The sequence below is a fragment of the Desmodus rotundus genome, chromosome 11 (assembly GCF_022682495.2).
Source record: "Desmodus rotundus isolate HL8 chromosome 11, HLdesRot8A.1, whole genome shotgun sequence".
Lineage (NCBI taxonomy): Eukaryota > Metazoa > Chordata > Mammalia > Chiroptera > Phyllostomidae > Desmodus > Desmodus rotundus.
In genome coordinates this window covers 15,212,376-15,228,971 of record NC_071397.1, presented here as the reverse complement: position 1 = coordinate 15,228,971, position 16,596 = coordinate 15,212,376, and the positions used below count along the sequence as shown (strand labels likewise).

At 36.4% G+C, this 16,596-nt stretch overlaps 1 protein-coding gene across 2 annotated transcripts; it reads left to right on the top strand.

Annotated features, from left to right (window-relative positions):
* The first annotated feature begins 659 nt into the window (after window positions 1-659).
* LOC112302060 (beta-defensin 110) lies at window positions 660-15,508 on the top strand. Of its 2 annotated transcripts, none has more exons than XM_024557592.3 (2): window positions 660-767; window positions 5,889-6,177. In XM_024557592.3, exons 1-2 carry the CDS (start codon window positions 713-715, stop codon window positions 6,035-6,037), a joined length of 204 nt encoding a protein of 67 aa, XP_024413360.1. In that variant the 5' UTR covers window positions 660-712; the 3' UTR covers window positions 6,038-6,177. The 2 variants fall into 2 exon arrangements, with proteins under 2 accessions (XP_024413360.1, XP_024413361.1); XM_024557593.2 differs by lacking the exon at window positions 5,889-6,177 and adding an exon at window positions 15,375-15,508 and having other exon boundaries at window positions 668-767.
* The last annotated feature ends 1,088 nt before the right edge of the window (window positions 15,509-16,596 follow it).

Here is a 16,596-nt window from a genome sequence, read left to right as displayed (position 1 = left end):
TGCAAATTGGATCAGAAATCACTTCCAGGTCCATAAACAGAATTAAAAACACCGGACCTAGAATTGTGAAATCAGGTAACTTATTATAAGAATTTATTTCATACTGGAAAACCTGTTGTGTAAAGTACTTCCCATATTCATTAGTGAATCCAGAATTTCATGGTTATGTCACATTTAAATGATTACATATTATATGAATTGAAATAAAACATTTAACCTTCCTGGTTCTCATTGTTTTCAACTGTTAACAGAAGTAATCTCAAAGAAAACTTCTAGCTATAAAATTCTATATTATTGATTCAGACATGTATTAATTTAATATAAAAAGCATTCAAATATTTGTAATTATATGTAACGTATAAGAAAGGATTCTGTGTCTGTAATATTTTTCACTGTGATGTTTTGGCAACCCAAACTCATATCTTTTAAAAGTCCCTTAAAGATTGTGTTTCCATGACAGTGTATCTAAGGTAACATAATCAGTCATTACTTTCATGAGGAAATTTCACACTAATTTTTGTGACCGTGTTCTTTGAACATTGGCACAACTCAATCAAGCATACAAATGTTCTTGCTATTGATAAGCCTTAGTAGTTAAAACCACTTCCCAGGAGAATCTATAAATAAAAAAGGGTTCTCTGTTTCCTTATGTGAAAATCCTGACTTAAAAAAGAAGATCTGTGGACACTTTTTTCCTAAGAAACTCTCTGCCATGAAGATTCATCTCTTTTTCTTTATTCTGCTCCTTTGGGTCACAATTTTACCAGGTAACTTAGAAACATTTATGGGTATATTTGTACTAATGAATTTGAGGAGACAATCAGTTATTTCTTGTTAAAAGCATGGTAAAAACATAGGGATTAAAGCATTTTTTATACCAAAAGCATTGTGATACTCTAGAACAGAAAAATAAAGGGGGACAATAGTTTGAAAACAGGTGAAACATAAGTGAAGTCTATAGTTTAGTTAATAGTATTACATCAATGACAACTTCTCAATTTTGATAAATGTGTTGTGGTTAAGTGGAATATTAGCAGAGGGGAAGTTGGCCTTTATTATTTTTGCAACTCTCCTATAAATCTAAAATAATTTCAAGATGAAAAGTTAAAAAGAAACTTATAAGATCAATACATCAGTCTCATCAACTTCATCGTGCAGCAACAGTAGGTTACAATCTATTCTTGCTGGAAAAAAAAATATTCTTTAGCAAAATCAACTGGTAAGGAGTAGCAAACAGTGTTCGGGAATAATCTATTTACCGTTTCCTTTTTTAAAACCTATGCTAAGCATACTACTTCCAATGACTAGAAAGCCTTTCTTAATATTCTGTTCTTGGTATTACAAGCAAATCATGTCCCTTCTTGGCCTTTCTTTAAATATTTCTAGTCACTACTCTTGTATATTTGAGTGCTACAGACCACACGAATATTGAGTATAATACCTAGTGTATGAGCTCTACTTTTCATGAGAACTTTTCCCCCTCAAGGACTGTTTCTTCACATCAGGTACGTAACAAGATTCTCTTCTCTGAATTAACGTGTAAGTATTAAGTGCACGTAAGTAGAATAATAAGTTTTGGAGGTGGAGCAACCATTGAGTCTATTCCCTTCCTCTTAAAGAGCATAAGGTGAGAGGATGGGTTCGAGTCTACCCAGTTTATGATGCTGGCACTGAAACCAGACTCAAATTCCCTAACTCACTGGAAAATATTTGTTTTTAGTACCTGGATGACTTTTTTTAGACCTAATAGAAGTCATAACTGAGGTCTAGGAGACTAAATTAATTTATCTTTCATTATGAATATTAGAGAGTCCATTATAACAATCTAAATGTTTACACATAAATAACTGATCAATTATCACTTGAAGATTGCAAGTGGATAAATTCTAAATAGGGCCCAAGCATCAACAAAGTTAACAAAGTAATGCTGTTGTTAATTTAGCTAAGAATAACTTCCTCTTCCTTCATTTAAAAATTGTTAGAAAAAGATCTTTAGTTTTTTTCAGTTCTAGAAAGAGCCAAGATAAAATTCTAATAACATGGGATAAATTTTATCTTTTTAATTTCATCAATAGCTAACTAACATTAATAATATCACTATGACAAGTGTTTTTATGCTTTATTAGCTTATTTTTCCTTATAACAGCCCCATCATATGTCCCTATGATAACTAAATTTATTCATGCACTTATCAACAAACTTAAAAATTTGTGTGTCTTGTAGTCTTATAAATTACAAACTTCTTGGGGATATAGTGACATAGATTACAGCATCAAGGTTAACTATATGTATATTTTTATTATATTTACAAAATGACGTCATTGTCCTTGTTAATTGCAGTGTGCAAAAGTTTTCGGTAACTTTCATCATTATCAACCAAAAAAATCCCAAAGCAAAAGAAGTATATCAAGATATATGAGTATATTTTCCCCACAAAATTATAAGATGTGTAATATAGAATATAGACATTTTAGGAAATAATAAAAATCTTGCCTTTCATCTTATAGTTAGTTCACCAGCATGTGGTGGTTGAACTGAATTGCATGCGATTACATGTCATTTGTATGTCAATCTTTTAGCATTCCTCAGTTGTTTTTAAAATCTCACCTCCAAAGGGCAAAAATTCTTACTCAAAACTGAGATAAGTAAACTTATTCCCACTCAAGTGCTTTACAGATGAAAAAATGTCTAGATAAAAGTCCTTAAATTTTCTAATCAGGGAAATTTCCAGTGAAGTCACTTAGTTTTCTTCTTCATTTGCTAGAGTTTATGAATACACTCAATGTCTAGAAATGAGGTATTATTTTATTATCACCTATTGTCTCATTTTATCTGTCAAATTGAAAAGTGTGCTTTTGCCAATAATCACTTTTCTTTATATTTGGTATGTACTCTGATTATAGGGCAGATCGTATAGTTTTGTGCTAAAAGGGTGAACACCATTGTCCCCGTTTCCAAGGAGGTGAATGGTAGACTAAAGAATAAAATAGCAGATGAGTAAAAATAAGAAATTATGGGTTGAAAATATTTTAGGAATTATCTAGCTCATTTCTAGTTTATGTATTAACTAGGACTTTATATATCGTTTTAAAGAAGTCCTCTAAGTATGCAATATGAATGTTACAGATGAGAATAATGAAAAGAGAAATTACTCTCTTGAAAGTGATCAGCAGATTCCAGAGAGAAGATATTGTATTTGAACAACATATCTGAGGGGAGAGACAATATATGTTTGGCTTAATCACAGCATCACAAGAACAGTGGTTTTAAATGAGAGTCAGCTTTGCCCCCGAGGAAATATTAGGCAATGTCTGGCAACATTAGGCAACCTTTTAGGTTGTCACAACTGGTACTATTGGTATTTGGTGGGTAGAGGTCAGGGATGCTGTTAAACATCCTTCAGTGAACAGGAAGGATAGTATCCGACAGCAAAGAATTGTCCAACCCAAAGGTCAATATGCTTAGGGTGAGAAGCCCTGCTCTAGAGATGGGCAGGGAACTTAATGTGGAGTATACATTTGCACCCTGAACAACACAGGGTTGACTTGTGTGAGTCCAATTACAAATAGATTTTTTAAAATAAAAACAATGCACTTTTTCATCCTATGATTTTCTCAATAGCACTTTTTCTCTAGCTTACATTATTATAAGAATACAGAATATCATACATGTACTATTCCAAATACGTGTTAATTGACTGTTTATGTTACTGATAAGGCTTCCAGTCAACAGCAGGCTATTAGTAGTTATGTTTTGGGAGAGTCAAAAGTTGTATTTGGATTTCTGATTTTGTAGGGGGTTGGTGACCTTAAACCCTATCGTGTTCCAGGGTCAGCTGTACTTAATTGTTGAATGAGTGGATGCATGCTTGCGAAGATGAATATTAGTGATCCAAAGACACTTATATTGGGGAATACTTACACTTAGAGGTCAGAGAGAGAAGAAAAGAGACCACAGTTTTAGAAAGGTGAAATAAGACAAAGAGTTAACAAGAGAGGTGTGAGGTCAATTGGACTATAGTGAATATTGAACAATAATGTCAAATATGACAGAGCTCTGTCTAAAGTGAGTAAAATTCAGATTTCTGTCACTAACAAATGATATATAGTTTGATAATAATAATTCCTAAGAAATTGTACACTAAATAATAATACTTACAAGTGAACATTTAATCTGTGTAGAATAATAATTTTTTTTCTGCTATATGCCATATTCTGAACCTCTACAGTTATAGTGAGAAGAGAGCTCCTTTTAATGGAAAAGCCAGGTTTTATATCAGCTATTTATACCAACCATACAGATAATGTGGCTTGAGTCTGGGTTACTAATAAGTATGATTACTCACCACCAACTGTTGGAAATGCAGACAGAATGTCTAGGAAGAAAGGCCTGGCCTTTAAAGGGACTGATTGGGATATAAAACTGTAATTAATGGTAGAAACTAATGGAAAAATGTATTTGATTTCATACCACAAATATACAAAAATACTTGAGTCTACTGTTCGGTCAGACACCTGCAGAATTTAGAATTCTCCCATACCAGTTGCCCTTAATCTCACTGTATGAGTAAGGCCATTACTTATCAAAAGTGATGTGTATACAGAAAAAAAAAAGATGCCAAAACAAAGGGATTCTGAAAACGCATGAGCCAGCCTATAATGAGAAATATAAAATTAAAACATATTTGTCTTGGAATAAATCTTGTAGCCTTTCAGACCCATCCCCCAACTCCCCAAGTATCTTCAACTATCCTAAATAATGAACTTGTATTCTGTTAATCTCCAAGCTGCAGGAAAAAACACGTAGCCTGGAGCCCCGGTAATTTCAGAAATCAGGTTATGGTGAACATTGACCACACCTTCTAGACATTCCCGTTTTTTTAAATCTATGTTGTCATCAGACATGTGTCTAAGTTAGATCATTTCTTTTTCTTTCTTAATTGATTTTAGAGGCTGGAGGAAGGGAGAGAGAGGGGAAGGCATCTCTCCCTTGTTTCACTTATTCGTGCATTCATTGATTGATTCTCACACGTGCCCAGAGGCTAGAACCCACAACCTTGTCATGTAGGGTTGATACTGTAACCAGCTGAGCTAGCTAGATCATTCTCTGGGGAAGTAAACCCTAAAATACCCACGAGAGTTGTAGAAAGTCAAATTGCCTAACGTTGCCCCTCTCTCAACTTTCTACTTTATTTTTTATCGAATGTATTAGGGTGACACTGGTTATCAAAATTATATAAATTTCAGGAGGACAATTCCACTACACAGCATCTGTACATCGTATTCTGTGTTCATGACCCCAAGTCAAGTCTCCATCTGTCACCATTTTCACCCCTATTCCCACCTCCACCTCCCTCCACTCCACTTCCTCCCAGCAATCTCCGCACTGTTGTCCCTGCCCATGAGTTTTTTCTTTTTTTCCTTTTTGGCTCAATCCCTCCACAGACCCCACCTAGCCCAACCCCCAACATCTGTCAGCCTGCTCTCTATCCGTGAGTCTGTCACTATTTTAGGACAATCATCTAATTGTCCATTCCATCTAAATAATGTTTGTGAAAGCAGAAAAGGGGATTCCAAATACAATTAGAGGATTGTAAAGGCTAAACCTGACAGAAGATAAATTATGGACACCTTCTTCCTGTTGACTTTGGGAGCTATCTTTCAATTACTATCTGGTTAACTTGTAAGGCAGCAAGATGACACACCTCACTTAGGTCCAAGATACTGTCTGACTTCCATGATCGACCTTGCACCAATGGATGAGCCATCAATTAGAAGTGCGGCCTTTTGCTCTGTTCTATCAACTTTTGCCTCCTGAACTTTCTCCTTTTAAAACATGGGTGTATCATAGCTAGGTTGCTAATTTCAGTCCTTCTTTCCTTCTTACAGCCAGAAAGAAATATCCCCAGTATGGTAGCTTGGATTTGAGGAGAGAGTGCAAAAAGGGTAATGGTCGGTGTAAACATGAGTGCCACGAAAATGAAATTAGAATTGCTTACTGCATGCGACCTGCAACTCATTGCTGCTTGCAGAAGTAAAGATGGCAGAAGAAACGAAAGAGACACATGGTCCATGAAGAGAGGACCGATGTTATTAAGGCTTCCCAACACATCTTTCAAGGCCTGTGTATCTCTGTAATACACAAGGAATTAAATAAAATTCAATATTGAACCATTCAGAAGTGGTTCTATGTCACACACGCATCTGGTGCCTTTACATTGCATGTTCGCTTGATCGCTTGGTACCAGAGTAAGCAGAATGTTTTTGTTTTTTTTATGGACACTCCTCAGCAACTATTCAAAGTTCTATGTGCCTTGTGTGAGTTGACATAAATAATGTGAGAAACCCTAATCAAAGAAATGGGAGGAGCATATTTCTGATAGAAGCTTTCAGTAGAAAAGTGCTATTATTTTCTTAGTACATAAAATACTTTACACTGTTCAATAGATAATCCCAAGAAAAAATGTGAACCCATGGGGCTTGAAACAGTAGACACTGAGAATGCAGCTCCTTTTCATGAGACACACAGATCTTAAGTCAGAAAATGACTTGGAAGAGCAGAGGGGAATCACAGCAAACTCCAATTTCTATTATTATTATTTATTATTATTTAGTGGAGAAAAATATGTGTATCAAGAAATAGAAGAGGGAGTAAGAAAGGAGGAGAAAAATTTCAAAAAGATGAAGAGGCTATATACATAATTCAATTTTTCTAAAGATTTTATTTATTGATTTATTTTTTTAGAGAGCAGGTAAGGGAGGAAAAAGGAGAGGGAGAGAAACATTGATGGGAGAGAGAAACTCAATTGACTGCCTCTCCTATGCACCTTAACTGGGACCTGGCCTGCAACCCAGGCATGTATTCTGACAGGGAATCGAACTGGCAACCTTTTGGTTTGCAGGGCGATGCTCAACAAACTGAGCCACACAGGTCAGGGCCATAATTGAATATTTTGACAAAGGAAGCCAGGAACTATGACTAATAGCTGCATTCACCTCTCTGTCCTGGGAAATGACCCTGACTGAGGGTACAGACAGCAAAAGAAAGGGGGAGTAATCTTTGCTCTTCAGCTCTACTCTTCTTCCTGAGTTCATCTCCACAATATTCTCAATTGTACCTCTGTATCATACAGTTTCTGTTCAAAAAATGCAAAATCTGCTTCTTTTATCAGTTTAGAAATACAATTTAGTAATTTGTATTAATTCAGGTTTTTAAAAATCATCAATACTACAACATAGTAATAGAAACAGTTAGAAAATTCCCTTCCCCCCAGAATAAAATTGAAAAAGAAATTGATAACTTAACTAAAGAAAAAGGATATTTTTTGAGTGAATACATGTGGATCAGACTTGGACTCAGATAAGAAGTCAAAGAACTTCCAGGCCCCACCTACTCTCTTGATATTTACATCACATTCCATTTTCTAAACACAGGCATGAGATCTAAGGATCTATTTCACACGAACCATATCAATTACAGAGACATGCACAGAAAAAGAATATGTTTCATTTTGATAAAGTTTCTAGATTATTTCTGTCACAGGAGACCATTTAATTTTTAGTTTTATTTTAATAAGTGCAGGAATTCCCACTAGGAAGCAGCTCTTTGCTAAGCACACCTTGGAGCCCCCCATGCGTGGTCTTTCACCCCTCTTAATAACTAAAACTAGACCTGGTCTGTTCCCTTGTAGTGTAAATATCTCCAAAATCACTTTTACAATATTCGTTTAAACAGGGTTTCCCAACCTCGGCACTGTTGATATTTTGGCCCAGACAGTTTTGTTGTGGTTGTGCATTCTGTCTCTAGCTGCGGGATGTTTCCCTGCATCCCTAGCCCTTACCCACAAAATGCGAGTAACACTCCTTCCACTGATTGTGACCGTAAAAGTGTCTGCCTACATTGCCAAACATCCTCTCTGAGGGGCCTGGGTTAGAACCCCTGGTTTATAAGTTAGGCACTTATTGTCACAGAAATTTAAAAGTGAAAATGGACAGAAACGTTGTCAGGTAGTAAATACATTTTCTGTTTCTTGCGAGAATAAATTTCTATTTGAAATTATCATGTGTTAGTATATATGAACCAGAGAGGATATATTGGTGACTCCAGAAAAAAAAAAAAAAGCCTAACCTTTGGACAATAAATACACCAGCCATGTTGAGAAGGAGATTAGTAAAATTAATTGCTTGTTATAAAAGTTTGCTTATTATTTATCCTACCTAAGCAGACTCCGGACCATTATTACATCAAGACCTACAAAATAGAATTGAGAAGCCTAATATACTATTAACGTGGGGCAAATAAGAATCGACCTTTTCAGTGGTCCCTGAGTACTGGTAAATGGTGAGAGGTGTGCTGGAAGGCACTCGAGACATCTCTGCACATGAACTAGTCTGTCCTGGCAGACCCTCCATCCTTCAGTGTTTGACAGACAAAACTAAAACCATCTGAAGTTCTGTGCTGACTTCTTGTATAGTCCAGTGTATGTTCAAGCCACAGTCCTCTGCCTTCGGTCCAAGGGACAAATGTGACAAACTTGAAAGAGAATGTGAATCTATAAGCATCAACTATGCAATTAATATCATTCTCTGGAGAAATCTTTTACGGGCTGTGTGTGATGATATCCACTAAAAACTCTAGATGGCCCTTTGATGAGATTCTGCAGTCTGTTCCTTAAAGAGAGAGCAAGCGGTGTCACTAATTATTCATATTGCCTTCAGCATTGATTAACAAAAAATTTTTTAAGAAAATAAAAGGCAAATACTTATAAATAGGGAGATTTCTGGCAATCTTCTTTCTCATATACTGTAATTTTCATTGGACTGATTGACAAAACAGTTAGATAATATTAAACTCATTAACTAAAAACCTGAAGTTTTGCATTTTCCCTTCGTTTGGCCCAGAATCTAAATTTCTATGGCATTGTGTATTTCCTTTCACTTTTAGTTTTCTGTAAGTCTTGATTAGCATTGACCTTGATGAACTAATACCACCCAGTGTTGGGCACAGTGTTTTATTGTTATTTACACAATACACACTTGAATCCATTAAAAATATTATGTTGAAATGAGGTATATCACCATCAAACCCAGCACAGGGCTGGGAGGAAAAGAATTAGAATTCAACCAGATTCCAACATTCAAACCCAACCCATTTCAGGATTTATTTTAACTTAATGTTTGGGGGCAATGACAATAACTAATTCCAATTAGGAATTTATTTATTCAGACAACATTTGATTAATGACTTCCCTCTTCCCAGGTATAATGTCATGGGTTTTGGATTTGGAGATTAAAACATTATAGTTCCTGTGTTAAGGAACTAATAGTTATCCCTCAGAAACTGAATTTTAAGTACTATCCTATTTGATAGAGTTAAAAAATGAATAAGACCTAGGATCTGCCCCCAAGAAGATCGATGTCAATTCTTTACACTGGTAGTATATGAGTTAGACACTGCATTCCACACCCTCTCCCTCATTTATTCATGAATTCAGCAAGTACTCATTGAGAACTTACCACGTGTTTGCCAAACTATAAGATCAGAACAAATCAGTAAACAAAGCTGGCAATATTTTCTATCTTTGTGGAGCTCATATTCTAGATATAGAGAAAAATGCAAACATAAACATAATAAATAAGCAAGTTAAGGCAGAAAATAATAAATCAAACAGAGTTAAAGGACCCAAAAATGATGGTGGACTACAGCAATCAAATAGAATTTTTCAGGGGGCCCTTACTGAGAAGGTGCCATCTGAGCAAGTAATAAAAGAGGCAAAGAAGTGGTAGGAGCACACTGAGGTCTGTGAGGAAGTGGGTGAGGCGAGGATGGCTGGACCAGAGTGATGGGAGGGTGATTCATCGGAGAGGGAACATGTTGCCAGATCATCCAGAGCTTTGTGGGAACCAGAATGGCTCTTGCCTTTTATTCTGAGACAAACCCAATGGGTTTTAGTCAAAGGAAAACATGATTTAGATTTTGTTTTGAGAAGACCTCTCTGAAGTGCTTTCAGGAATTAGGAAGCATTGAAGTAATACAGCTAATACATTATGGTAGCACCGCCCAGGGTGGTAACAAGAAAAATAATGAGGAATGGAATGGCTCTGGATGTATTATAGGCAGAATTAGATTTCATAAGAGATTTTTTTTTTCTTCAAGCTACTTTCTGATTTGCCTTATTCTGTTCTTCACCAAACATCTTGATAAGCAGCCTAGACCCATTGTCTCCAACTTTATCAACTCTTACACACTCTTCTGCCCAATACACTCACCCACAGCAATTAACAAAATCTTCTTGTGAATGATATTTTTTCTAAAATCAAACCCCTCGGCCAATTTCAATTCTTCTGAACAGCACTTTAGTCAGTCACTATTTCGACAATTATTAGTTGAGTTCTCCATTTTTGATAGTCTTTTAAATGCAGGGACCTCTAGTGTTTTGTTCCTGAATCCCTTTGCTTCTTGTTTTATATGCTTTCCTGAGGTTTTTTGTTTAGTACAATAACTTCTGCTGTCAGCAGCTGTTTTTTTCTCAGTCTCCTTCTCAAACCACAAAGCTGAATTTATTACAAGTCATAGAACTTACTTTTCTGGCTGGTCTCCAAATTCTTTAATTGGGATATGTCCCAAATAGAACTCACCTTACTCACAAAGGTTAAAGTCTGTCCCCTTCTTTTTATTCTCTGTTTCACTGATTGTTATTATCAAACACACGATATTAAGGGCTAAAAGAGTTGAAATCATTTACTTCCCAGAACTCTTCCCCCAAATCCAAACATTAACTGGGCTGCTTCTAATTTATAACTATATCCTAAGTTCACTTTCTTCTCTCTTTTTGAAATACCATTAATTTAATTATGTTTCCCATTATGTCATATTTAGAATGTTCTAACAACCCACCACATAGCCTCTCCGCTACAAAAATTTTGAGAAAGTGGTGCTTAAAAGCCTTATAGTTTCTCTGCTCCATTCACAATAACATCCGACTCCTCAGCTTTACAGGTCTTTTGCCACGTGTACCTAATTTGACTTTGCTGTGTTTGCTGAAGCCCATGTCCCTATCTCCTCAGTCATGCTGAGAGTCACAGAATTCTTCATTGCCCACAGATTCTTTCAAAATTCACCACATCAGAGTTTAGGCTTCCCCTCAATCCCTTGAAAAGATGTTATTAGCTCTTCGAGTAGCAACCCAAAGTCCCATGTTCCTTGAGGTGCTCGAACACACAGGAAAGGAACCCAGAGTCCAACACGACTACCTGTAATCCTTTCTCCTCTTCTATTCCCCCTGAAACCTTGTTCAAGAGCTCCTCACTTCAGTTGTTCCGACGGGTGAAATGAGAATGGTTATACCTATCTTAAAAGACTATTAGAGCATTAAATCAGGTAATAATTTGCTCAGTAAAGAATCTGAAACCTAATGGACACTTACTAAAGAATAGCTCTTAACAATGACTGTGGTAGCAGTAGCTGCAGTAGCAGAAGGAACAGTGAAAGAGAGGTTTTCCAGGAAGTTTTTGCAGTTCTTTGTTTTGTGCTGCAAGGACCTTTTATTTATATATCAGACCTGTCTTCACAGGTGATACTGTATTGCTTCCACTTCTACATCATCACCTCCCAGCAAACATTGTCTGCCTCTTGGCGGGTAAGGCACTTAGTTTTTTTTATTCATTTTTGCATTGGTACCCAGCACAGGGCTGAGTAGAACATAGTTGCTTACTAAAGCATAGGTAGGGATCATGAGAGAAGGCATTTCCTTCATGTAATAGTGAAAATGAAGAAAAATCAGTGAGTTACTAAATGGTAGTTTATAAAAATCCGCCACAAATCTATACATCACTCATATTGATGCCCACATAAACTTAAATTCCTTTTTCCCAAGATTTTACTTATTTACTTTTAGAGAAAGGGGAAGGGAAGGAGAGAGGGAGAGAGGGAGAGTGTGTGGTTGCCTCTGGCATGCCTCCTACTGGAGACCTGGCTTACAACCCAGGTATGTCCCTGACTGGGAATCGAACTGGCAACCCTTTGTTTTGTAAGCCAGCACTCAATCCAATGACCTCCACCAGCCAGGGATAAATTAGATTCTTATCTGTGATAACATATTGTTCACTCAGTCATTTTGTCAATTAGCTGCAAATTGATTATGTTGTTTCAAGCACTTTGCTACATGTTAAAATAAGTCAGTGAACAAGGCAGACAGGAACCTAGTGCTTTGAGACTAGTCTGTGCTTTCAGCAGATCAGACCGTAAACACTACTACCAGTGCTTCACCCGGGGCACTTTTAGGTGTGAATCCAAAAGGAAAGTCAAAACAAAGGATATGCCAATAACTTTGAAGACATTTATTTTCTAACACTGTAAGAGAAGTGTACATATTTTCTCATTATAGCTTTGAAAAGTTCACAAAACCTCAATTTCATGAGGAAATTGAAATAGAGTGAACCAAATCATTTGTTTGCTATATCACAGCCAATGAATAGAGTATACAGAATTGAAACCTACTAGTATTTGATTCTGTAAAATCATACCCTTTCCGACATATTCTACAAACTTCCGCTGAGGCCTTGCTCCTATCTTGACTTCAGATTGGACCCAGTAAAAACTGACATCTTCCAAACCTACCTTCCCTGCCTCTCTGTTTGCAGGGAGCATCAGGAGCTAGGCAAGGAAGTCATCTGCAGATAACTAATTTGCTAGGAGATGGGGAGATAGATATATGCCAGACATTTCTCCTGGAAGGAAGGAGAACTCTCCACAAAGCCTGGGAAAGCTAACATGGAACCAATGTGTGGGGGTCGCTGAACATTTAACCACTGGTTTCCTGACAGAGAGCCGTGCGTGTCCCTGCAGGACTTGGTACGTGCTGCTGTCCACAGCACGCCTCCACCACGCCTGTACCATGTCATTCTTGTCCAGACTCCCAGAAACCTTTCTGGAACTTACATCCCTTTTAGGGCCCCACATCAAGGCTTGCATTTTTCTCTTTACAGGAAAATTCGTTAGGACAGGTCTCATTTCAGCAGCAGGGTTGAGAATGTGCAAGGGGTATCAGTAGATGAAAGACGTGTTATGTGTCCTTCCTCCAAACAGACATTCATTTTTGTTTTTATGTGGCATGTCTTAACTAGTTTTGATCACCTCACATTAATGCTTATGTACCCATATATGACGTTTGTGTGGCATTATACAGTTTATAACATATAACATAGCCAATTTTCACAAAAACACTGAGATTATGTTATTTTCACTCATAGTTTTCACATGACATAGTTGTGATTCTAAAATGATACTTCTTTGCAAATAACTAAGATGTGATAGAACCAATTTTGCTACATTTACTTTTTGTTTCCAGATCATATGGTTTTGAAGATTTCTTCATGATTTAAAACATTTCTATCCTTTGAAATAATGAGAAAGTTAAAAGGACATTAGTATATTTTTAATTTTACTGGTGGTGATTATAAATACATAATTCTCTTTTCTGAATTTAACATATCTTAAAGATCAGCATGGATTTGGTGGGTTGACAAGACAGTAGGGTCTTAGGAATGTTGATTAGTTTAAAAAGTACTTACTCCAGCAAAAGTATTTTTTTTAAATTAAGTGCAATAATACATCACCCTCTTTCTTACTTTAAATTATGTCAAGCATGGTTCTGAAATAACTGTAGATTTCACCAATGGCCAGGAATTCCCCAGTGGCCAGGAACTCTGTCATCACAAATTAGTTTCCCATTCCCACAGGAGATACGCATACGCACATGTCAGAACCCATGTGACACTTTCTTGCACTTTAAGCTTAACTTCCTTCTCTTTTCTTCTAACTTTATTAACGATAATAAAGTATGCACATCTGAATCCTCTCTGCATTCTATACATTTGAAGTTTCTGTCCAGTTCTCAACCTAATGCTTAGAGAAAATTAGGTACTCAAATAAACACCTGGACATATGGAATTGAAATGAAATCATTCTGAATTTCAATTAGGTATGAGGCAGGCAATTAGGTTCTATGAATTGACGTTATATAATTTTAATCTAAATCATATAGTTTATATTAATCTATAGTTTAGATTTAGATTATAGTTTAGATATAATTTTAATCTAAATTACATAGTTTAGATTAATTAATCTAAATTACATAGTTTAGATTAATTAATCTAAATTATATAGTTTAGATTAAATAAATTTAATCTAAATTATAATCAATTTAAGTCATTCTCCACATTTTAATGAAATTATTTCTCTTTATGTTTCCTAACACATGCAAAATTTAATATTCAAAATATATTGTGACAGCTATGTTTATTCTGTTCTGTAGGTAGGTGGAATGACTTTATCCAAGATACATCAGGCCTATGATAACATTTGGGGGCAAATAAATAATCCTGACTTCAAATCTCTTTATTTAAATGACTTGGTTGCTATTGAATCATTAAGGAAAATAAATCTTAAAGTAACAAAAATATTTACTTCCATTTATTATAATTTAGTGTATAAAAACAAGGCTGTGAGTTCGGAGTCTCAGAACATGCTTCTTTGCATTATCTTAGGTGATTCACACCAGTATAAAAGACTAACACGGGGCTCTTCTTTCTACTAGATGCTTAATTTGTAACAAAACTGTGTTTCCATGTGTGCAAGTATGTCTAAAGTGTCCTCAGTAAATTATTGTCAGTGACTATCTTCATGCCCCCTGTGTTATAACTATTGATTGGGCTGTACTGGGTAGGAGGTGACAAAGAGTCAGAGCACGTCATACCTACATTTAAGGGTTTATATTTAGGCTGCAAGAATAAAAGTATAACAAATGTTTAAGAAAAGTACATATAATTTAGTACTAAATTATGTTATCTTACGTTATTCATTCATTACTTGTAGGCTGGCAAAAGGGGCATATCCATTTGTTGTAGTAAATGAAAGGTTATTTCAATTAAGAGGGACATCTGGAATGGAGAAGAAAGCATTGAACAATGATTCTGTGAAGAGGCAACAGGAGTAGGTTAAAACACTGAGAACACATGCAAATTAAAATTGTTTGAAATACTGTAAGCATCATCTTAATGAAGACACGTGTGAGTAAAACTGGTCTTAATAAAGTAAGAAAAAAAGACAGGAAGGCAAGAGGCCCTAGGAACCAGCTGAAGTTCATTACTGATGTGAGACGTAAGATAAGGACATACACATTTTTTGGAAATAAACTGTAGCTTGGTCACCTTCTCAAACAAGTGATAAATTATGTTATAAAATGACCTGACATCCCAAAATCTCCATCGTCCGCAAACATGATCTCATGCCTTAGAACAGAGATTTTTCTCCGCTTAGTAAGAAGATCCTCAAATGAAAAACTGGATTGGTGACTTTATCTTTCTTGATTGCAGCCAGAAGTAACTTTGAACCAAAGTATAGATTTGAGAGGTGCGAAAAAGTGAAAGGAATATGTAAAACGTTTTGCGATGACGATGAGTATGATTACGGATACTGCATTAAGTGGAGAAATCAGTGCTGCATATAAACTCTGGATGCAAGAAGTGCTGCCGAGCAGCCCCGTTTGGAACCGAAATACATTTTCTGAACTCGAAAGTAGGTAGAAAGAAAACGTTTGCAGTATTTACTGGAAATATGCTATTTTAAATCCTGCATAGCACTGTTTACATAAATAAAAATAATTTTCAGTCTTTATTCATTGACTGCTCACTTTCTTTGTATTTCAGATGGATGAACATGTTAATTAAGCAAGGAAACAGACTCTAATTGATAGGGGACTCAAGAGTTGGAAAATTTTAGTTTAAGGTAAATAGTTATAAGCCTAGTAGGTAATGTATATGTTAAAGCTTTTGTTTCAGAAACTACAGATAAGGCCCATCCTGCCTCCCCGCCACCCACCCACCCACCCAAACAGCTGAGCTCCTCGGGCACTGCTACAGATTACTGCCTGGGGAACAAGTAGAAGCAATCTGGGCCATTGTGTTCCAGGGAGAGACAGACAACCACCCCCACAGCTGAGAACAGCTACCTGCCCAGGGCGAGAATGCTGCAGGGGTTTTTTTACCTAATTTCCCCTGAATTTCAAAACCCCTCACCGCTCTTTGTTCTCTGTTATAAAAAGGCTGGCTTGGAAGGAAAGGTAAGATGGTCTGTTAGGGTGTGAACCTGCATCTTCTCAGATCACAGGCCATCTGAATAAAGCGCCCATAAAGCTTCAACCCCTGTCTCTGCTTGGTCGGTTTGGTTTGTGACAAACAGCGGGAATGCTGGGGTCTTTTCCGATGTCATAAAGGCACTCTGCACCTAGATATGCGTGCTACTTATCTGAGTTGCTGAGCTTCCTCTCTTTATATACATGTGACCACATTGCCACTTTAATATGGTAATCAGGGTTTACTTCACACAGCCCTTTGTTCCACATCAAAATCTCTCTGTATGGAGCCTAATTCTTTCTTAAAAGAAAATGCATGTTTTCTCCCTTTCAAAGGAGAAGCCTTCAATCTTGCCATGCCTAACGTTTTTCTGTGTGCTTAAACCAGCTCCTGTGAGAGGGCCATGGTATAATATTCTTTCAATAGGGCAATTGCGTGCCCTTTATGACACACACAGCAAAGG